At 41.6% G+C, this 8,749-nt stretch overlaps 1 protein-coding gene across 3 annotated transcripts in view; it reads left to right on the top strand.

Annotated features, from left to right (window-relative positions):
- LOC101846995 (PDZ and LIM domain protein 3) overlaps positions 1-8,749 on the top strand; it is a gene marked incomplete at its 5' end in the record, with an annotated part of 31,381 nt that overhangs the window by 6,425 nt on the left and 16,207 nt on the right. Inside the window, 1 exon segment of one of the 3 annotated variants that reach the window (XM_013088941.2) lies at positions 2,181-2,299. Coding sequence (XP_012944395.1) covers positions 2,181-2,299 — 119 coding nt within the window. 3 annotated transcript variants of the gene reach the window in all.

Below are 8,749 nucleotides of genomic sequence, written 5' to 3'. Positions count from 1 at the left end.
CCCGCCGTCCCGTCCTTGGGTAGAGAGTCTAATGTTAGTCACTCGCACGCATCGATCGTGGCAAAAATTACGAATGCTGTTTTAAAAAATCCATGGACCTTTTGTCAACGATCCTATTTTAAGAGAGAAAAAAAAAAAAATTTCTTTTTGTCTAAATTCTACATTGTGGTAGAAAAGGACATTGTAATTTCTCTGATGCCCTTTGTCGGGAAAAAAGGGGGATGATTTATCGAGCTGGCACTAGCGATAATTGTGTGGGCTTTCTTTCTATCACCAGAATTCAGCATCCTATCATTTGTTCACACTGATGTGATGACGGGATCATGTGTGAGCCAATGTGATTGGATGTAATCGCGGCGAAATCTAGAAAATTCTGACGTTAATTCTAGTGTAATGTTCTTTTCCCACAAAGAACTGCTGTGCCGCCGTTGTTTGACTTTCCTGTAATTGCCATGATGAAATTGTTTGGGTGTTTTCCTGAGACAATGGCAAATACGACGATAATACGATGATATTCCCAATTGTTCTGAAAATACCTTGTAACTTCTAACATCGGCGTGTAAATAATGAAATGATTTCCCTCTTTTGCGATATTTTCACGTAAAATCAGTACTGATCATTGAAAAAGACTCAGCGTCGGGATAATTTTTGTTGTTGTTGGTAGGTATTATTTTGTATAAGAACGCGAGGCTTTAACCCTCTATTTGGTGTCAGGGATAACAAGATTATTCTGTCATCACATTCATTTGGAAACTGTTTCCCCCCTGCCCCCCTTTTTTGTGTTTTGTTGTTGACTTCATGCGTTCCCAACTTTGGTTTTGGTAGAAACTGCTGTATAACACTTGGTTAGGTAATTCAGAGTCAGAGTACTTCTCTTAGCCGTCAATGACGAAGCGTGATAAATATTGTTTGGACCCGATTAAAGATCGTACGTAACTAGATAGTTTACCCCTCTCCTAGCCAATTAAAAAAGTGTCCTCAAAATCCGGTGGCGCCCTCTTCGAAAAAGGGCAGACTTTGCGAACAGAGTTACCCAACATTTGTGAAAAAAGCAATAAAAGCGAAACTAACACGTTGTGCTATTCCTATTCTTCTTCCAGAGAAACGAAAGAGCTTCCAAACAAAGACTGCAGCGCCATCGGACAAATGCGCGGACTTCCGCGGACACTTTTTTGGCGGAGTGAACAATCTTGTTATGTACGATCTTTGACCCGACTCAGATTCGAGCCTTAAACTTTTGCGTAACTGGTAACCCACCCCTCCCCATCCCAAGATATGTGAGCTGGTAATGTATATCCTGTGCGTATAGATAGGAGGTACATCCTTCTTTAAAAGGGTAGGGGGTGGGTGGTGGGTTTGTGTTGTACTCTGGTTTGCTCCTTCTTTCCTATCAAATGTCATTCGTCCGTAACTCTCCCCCTTCCTCTTTCTTTTTTGTTATTTGCTACTCTCTTGTCTTCGCACTTATATGACCTAATTGTGTTGCAAGTGCCGTAAAACTCGTACTAAGACGAAAAAAAAAACCCCTTTAGAGCAGAAATGATTCGCACGGATATCTACTACCAGAGAGAGAGAGAGTGCACCTTTTCTAAAGTTTTTCCCGTCCTTCCAGCCCTCTCTTTCTTTTTTAGTGTGTGGATGGCGCGTGCTCTGGTGTGGTTTGCTGCTTCTTCTCCCCTATCAAACATCTATCGTCTTTATCTCCCCTCCTTCTTGTTTGTGTTTGTTACTCTCTTGTAACACCTCTAACCTTCGGCTCTTATATGAACTTATTGTGTTACAAGGGCCGGAAAACTCTTACTAAAACTCTTTCTTCTTTTTCTTTATCAAATGCTTTTCTTTCAAAACGACCTCTTTGTGTATTGTGTATCGCTCAGATTTACATGAACTGCTTCTTCCTTCCTATCAAACATTTATCGACTTTATCTCTCTTTCCTTTTTTCTCTTTCTTTTTCTTTTTTTTTGTGTTTGTTACTTCTTTATACCACCTCTTATCTTCAGAACTCATTTGACCTAATTATGTGGCAAGTGCTGTAAAACTTTCACCAAAACAAAACCCAAACTGATAGAATTTTCTTTTAAAATTGACCTTTGTGCCTTTTGTCGCTTTCTCGTTTTTTTTCTGCGGCTCATCTTTCCCGGCCACCTCTGCTCTGCTCTGCTCTGCGGGGTTTCTACAGACTAGACATCAACAGCAAACCCACAGGTTCCCGGATGACGGGCACGTACCAGAGCATCGACGCTAAGGACATGGGCCAGAGCCCGTACGGGACCACCTTCGCCGGTGGAGAGGATCAAGGTGGACCATACCACGACCCGCATGGACATAACCACCCCCCCCCCCCCCCCAACACCCACCGTTTTTTTCTTTTTGTACTCTCCCTCATCCTTACTCCCCTCTCGTCAAAGGCCCCCCCCCTCCCAAAAAATCCCCCTTTTACCTTATTCACTCGGCCAAGCCCCCCCCCCCCCCCCCCCCGAGTTTCACATCACATCACCACTTCTTTCACTTAACCTTGGGGATTGATTCTTCTTTTCTTTTTTTTTTTTTGAGTGTTGATAAGGTGTTCGCTCACATCATTTGATATTTATCTATCTAAAGATCGAAGTCGCAAGTCGCCCTTTCATGTCATTCGATTTCGAAATCTTGTTGAGAAATACTGCATGAATGGTTAGTTCCCAATTAGATTTCCACGTTGAATGACGTCGTATCGCAAACATCAGGTCTTTCGACTCTGGCGAAGGGCCGTCATGAATACGCCTTACAAGTTTGTTTCTTTGGTAACCTGGTGGCGACATTGTCAAAGCTCTCATACATTTGCCTCCGTGCCCCCTTAAACAGTCTTACGGTAAAATTGAAGTTTATATACGTTGGCTTCGCGTGGGAGTAATAATAATAATAATAATAATAATAATAATAATAATAATAATAATAATAATAATAATAATAATAATAATAATAATAATAATATTTCGTCCGACAATGTCTGACGATGACCAGTGTATCCATGGAGGAGAATATTTCTTAAGGAAATATAAGAAGTAGAAGAGTTAAAAGGTCAGTGACTTGTGGCTTCTTCTACGGCGAATGAGACCAAGTCTGGCAGAGGAAGTTTGCCACATTTTGAGCATTCAAAAGGGTACCAGTATCGTTCCGTATGGGTTCTCATTTGATTTTGTGAGTGATATTTAGTCGAACAAATCTTTATAAAAAGTTTCGTAGGAACAAAGCAGATCTATTCATTTTCATACTTTCTGCAAGGTCAGCTCCAGGGGTACGCTACAGATTCCATGACGTCCCATATACCCCGTAGTACCAAACCCAGGAGACAAACCCTTGGAACGATAAACACAATTTAAAATCTGGTGTCTACAGTTTCATCAAAAAAATATTATAGCCTATTGCTCGCAGGTCGATATGGTAACTTATGTCTCGGCGTCGTTGTTACGAGGTATTATTTTTGACTGTTTGAGAACTTTAGAGACTACCAGTTAAACAACTTGTAAGGAGCTAGAGAAGGGGACTCTGGAAGTTACATAAATCATACTCTACGCTTTACGTAAAGTAGATGTTAATTTGACACCTCCTCTGTAGTTTAAATCTTTCTTTTTTTTTGCTAATATCTGTCTGCAAATACCATACCGAGGTCAATGAATAAGAGCCTTTGATTTTTAACCAGTTGTGCCAACAGAGTGCTATGCTTACTTGATTTTTCTCTTTGCGGTGACTATTCCTACGATCTTATGTCTCATTTCTTTCCATCGCATTGAAGAGGTTACGAAAGACTGCTGGTGTTGACAATTCTTATGAGCTTTGTGGGCTCTGGGCATTGGAAAAGTTGTCTCAATATTGTGTGTGAAAATCTGGAACGTTGCTAATCTCTAAACCGGCATGTCTGAGGTTGCCAAGTAAACTAATGTTTGTTTGACATGGGTGTGCAGTTTTAATCACCGAAGCATTTCCTCCGTTGTCTTGGAACGGATGTTTCTACGTCACTTCTGTATAGGTACTGTTATAAAAGGTGTGCGAGTCTCTACCACGTGCTGACTTCTCATTTTTGTGGCTCGTTCTGTTATGTGACTTGAAGGAGTGTTCTCTGTACAGCATGGGTTCGAGTCATAACAGAGATGTGTGACAGCGATGACGTGTTTTGGCATTTTGGAATCTGTCTCTACAGTCTCATACTGTTGCAAGTACTCCCTGTGTGTTTACAAGCAGTTGTGTGCCAGGATTTACCCGTCACAAATTTTGGGCTTGAGACCAAATTTCAACGTATCTTGTCGCTCAGATTAACTTGTACATTTGAAGTTGGACGTGTTTTTGGAAGAAATGAGTGCAGTGCATTTTGTTTCTCACAGAATGTTAGAATGTGTTTACTTGACTGTCATTCACAAGTCCTAACACGTAATTTTGCTGCAAGACCCGGTGTGCGTGCGTGCGTGCATGTGTGCGTGTTTGTGTGTGTGTTGTTGTTGTTGTTGTGTGTGTGTGTGTGTGTGTGGTGTGTGTGTGTGTGTGTGTGTGTGTGTGTGTGTGTGTGTGTGTGTGTGTGTGAACGATTGCGTGCATCAACGAGGGGTTTGGTTTGAGGTGAAATACTGTTTTGGCTCTGCTCTCTGTTCCTTTAAATTTTTGCCAACTGTATTTTTTAGAGGAATTTGACTGGTATATCATGCTGCCTGGTTGAACTGTATTTGCCTGGTTGCTCTAGTTCCTTGATTGGATTTTTTCTTTTTAAGGTGCATTTACTATCTCACTTTTGTGTGCCTTCTTTCCTCATTTCAAAAGTACATCTTTTCAAAATCTGGATACGTATGTTGTTTTATGCATTCCATATTTCGCTTTTTTCTTAAATCAAGCTTTGCCTTCTCGTCTCCAAACGGTTTTAACACCTCACAAGAAGTACGTCCTGTTTGCTGCCTTGATTTCTTTCTTAGGAGTTGTTACGTTACTCCGTATAATACTGGCTCTGCCATGAAACGTGTTGCTTGGTCACATTTTTTAATTGGGAGGGGGGCACCTGTGTGCGTGCGCGTGCGTGCGTGCGTGTGTGTGTGTGTGTGTGTGTGTGTGTGTGTGTGTGTGTGTGTGTGTGTGCGCGCGTGTGTGTGCGTGTGTCCTGTACCGATGCATTTAATTTATATTTGGTCACATGCCAGTGCGGGGTGTATATTTGTAATAGAGATATTTAGAATGTCCATTAAGTGGTATCTAAAAGTACATGTACGATAACTATATTTTACGATGAAACATACGCACACGCATGACACGCCTTGGGTTGTACTAGTTTAGTTACAAACGTTAGGAGAGAAGAAGCAACAATAGAGGAAGATGACATGTTTAAGGAAAACAAGTAAAGCAAGAACAAGTATTGTGAAAAGAGCAACGACATGACTGAGAATGACTACGGTGATAATCTGGATTGCCTTTATTGCTACAACAACGAGAATGGAGATAAGGTAATAGGCTTTGTTGCTGTGTCTCATCCTTCTGTGTTCTTAGATGTAAGTATCGGCCATTGAGAGATGATGCTGGCTGGCACTGAAGACCAACCGCCTGTTTCTGATCTGGTTGAAGTAGAAAAGCACATTATGTAAGTCGAACTTGCGTCTGTGCCTACCGTGAAGCTTGTCTGCAGAATATTTGTCTGAACGTGTACCGAAACTTCGGGTTGAGGTTGTAGTAAACGAGTACGTTAGCGGAGGCGTTTATCGTCTGTATGAGAAAGACGAACTTGTTGATGGTGACCAGCAGGTTGTGGTGACGCCTGCCGAACGAGTAGCCCGGAACCGCGCTCTGCGCGTACACGTTGAGCAAGCGGAAGCTGTTGCAGACCACTGCGATCACCGCCAGGGCTGTGACGGTCTTGATGACGTTACGATGTTTTAGGGTGCGGCGATCCTGGGCTTGGTCAGCGTTGTCGTGTTTTTGTTGAGTCCTTTCGCCGTGTTTTTCCGTTTGGTCGGGTTTTTTGTAGCCGTTGTATTGTTTTTTGTTGTAGTAGGGCTCAGTTGTGTCCTTCGGACTTGTAGTTTCTTCGCCTTTGGTGCTATTTTCGGCTTGATCAATTTTCGTATCTTCACTGAGAGAGAATATATGTATTGTGTTTGCTCCGTGTTTCTTTTGTTCTAGATTTTTTACTTGTCCCTCAATATTATTTTCTGTGTTTTGTTCTTTCTTCTGCGCCCTGTATCGAGTCACAGGCTGGGTACCTGTTTGAAAGCGCGAGGACTGACGGAGTCGAAAGGCCATAACGTATGTGCTGACGGCAGCTACCACTTGGCAGCAAGTACACAAGCCGATGTATACGAACAGGTTCATATAGAGGTTGACCTCTCGGCGGCTGGGCGACTGCCACAGGTACAACATAGACACGTTTTGTGCCGGATTCCAGCGCCAGTGCAGACCAAAGGTTAGAAAATGGGGGGTATACGCCAAGATAATGCCGACGTTCATCAAGATCATTGCGACTATTGCTCTGTTCACGGTGAATATATTTTTGAATTTGAGAGGCATGCTCACGCAGAGGCACCTCTCTAAAGCAACGAAGGCCATGATAGTTTGTGAAATGTCATAGAACATCGTGCTCTGATAAGTCGCCACAAAGCGAAGACTGAAGAAGTCAATCCGTGTTTGGAAGCCGGCGTAGTCCAAAGCGTATTTGCCGATGACCACCGCTCCTGCCAAGATGCTCGCCTCATCCGAGACGCTGAGCGTGAACAGACAGACGTTGACGCAGTCGGTCAGACCTTGCTTGACGAACACGATGATGTTGACCACATTGACAGCCGTGCCGAACAGCACAGTGGGGGTCACCGCGAGAAGGAGAAAGTATTTCTCTATTGCCAACTGGACTTCACTACTAAAGGCTGCGTGTTGCTTTGTTCTAGAAATAGCTAGCAAAGGCTGTGTTATTGCTGTTGATGTGGACACATTGTGCGATAAATTCATATTGAAAGGGATGAGCTGCGTTTCTTCCTCATAGGTATGTCTGATTTGATGTGATTTTGAGTGACTGCTGTTTGTTATATTTCCACGCAGAGACTGACAGACTCTCACCCCGTAAATGTCTAGTTTCAAAACGTCTCAGACACATTTATATATGTTCTTTGCAAATGGAAATATTCCCACTAAAGAAGACCTTGCGGTTACTGAATAAAGATATTGATTATGCAACGACTTCCACTTTTTTTCAATGACTGACATTTCATCGTGTCTCTTTTGAGCACAATGTGAAGCACAAAGCGTTGCCATAAACGCGAACCCCCCTCTGGTATTGTAATGACTGATAATAGAAAGTCCAAGGTTTTAAACAGGACTGAAATCACACCGTGTCTCTTTTAGTACAATTTTAGTACTAAGTTCACCGCAAAGTGTTGCCATAAACTTTGTTCGAAAGAGATCACCCAATTAATAAATGATGTGAAATGTGAACGAGGTTCGTCTCTACGTAACAAGATGCTTGATTTGTGTAATTTAGTACCTTTATAACCAATTAAATTGTAATTTTTTATTTCGAGGATTATCAAAAGTGATTACAACCCAGACAGTGTTGGTCGTGAGAAGACTAAGGCAGTATCTTAGTGTGTGTGACCTACACACAAAAACCGTGACTAAAGGAGTCTTTGATAGAAAGATCAATCTAATAGTGTAGACTATGTCAATGCCCTAAAACACATTCACATAAAAAATAGAACTGTGATGTTGTACATTTTTATTTTTGGAACGTTTTCTTCTATAATAGTTATTATTCATGTAGCCAACGCGTCGCTTCGTTCTTTGTTCAATGGTTATCCGATATCGAGGTTGTCATTATAGCGACTACCCCCTTGTTTACACTGAACTTTCAGATATCTAATTGAAGAACTGTCGATGAGTCTTCCATATTTAGCGGTCAGGTCAACGAATTATTTTGCATTGCTGCTCCCAAGTCTGTGTCAGTTTTGTCTCAATCAGATTTTAATGGTATCATAATCCATTAACGCAAAGTACGTATATTTACAATGAGTAGATCTATACCCGCTTTTCAGTCACTGAAATGTGAGTAAAATGGGTGTCATTTCGATCATAATATACTTTATTTGAGAGTTTTCCAGACGTTCACCTTTTGTCAAATACCTCGAAGTTTCTGGCGGACTCTAAGTTCTTTTGGCAAGAATAATTTAACTATGCCAAAAGAATCATAACATCAAATCCGTGTAGAATTCTCTGATTCTAGTAGTATCGAAATACACCCCCCCCCCCCTTTTTTTTCCCCCTTTTCTTTAGTGTGGTTTAAAACATTATTTTGGCCGTTCAATATAAATTAAATATCGAACAGAAAGCGCTCTTGTAGCCTCGAGTTACTATTGTGTTTTGTTATTTGTCTTTGCTTGCTCTGCCTAATTCTCCTGGGTGACTGCCAGTTTTCACCAGTTTTGCCTGCAGAAGCGATTTGGCGCCATTCCAGACTTAGGTCTGCACAGATTTACCCGTGCGCTGAGAACGACACGAATTTTGGCAGTTTTTGATTTCTCACTGAGTGCTGTATAATATATATACCTTCAGAAACCAGAAAGTACTTCAGAATGTTGCAGTGTCTATCGGAGTAGCGGTGTAAACTTACTATTGTAAAGTGCTCCGAGCGTACTTTTAAGCAAAATCATGTGCTATCATTACAATTCTTCTTCTTCTTCTTCTTCTTCTTCTTCTTCTTCTTCTTCTTCTTCTTCTTCTTCTTCTTCTTCTTCTTCTTCTTCTTCTTCTTCC

Source organism: Aplysia californica, unplaced genomic scaffold (genome assembly GCF_000002075.1).
Source record: "Aplysia californica isolate F4 #8 unplaced genomic scaffold, AplCal3.0 scaffold00840, whole genome shotgun sequence".
Classification (NCBI taxonomy): domain Eukaryota; kingdom Metazoa; phylum Mollusca; class Gastropoda; order Aplysiida; family Aplysiidae; genus Aplysia; species Aplysia californica.
This window is presented reverse-complemented; position numbering and strand designations above follow the sequence as displayed.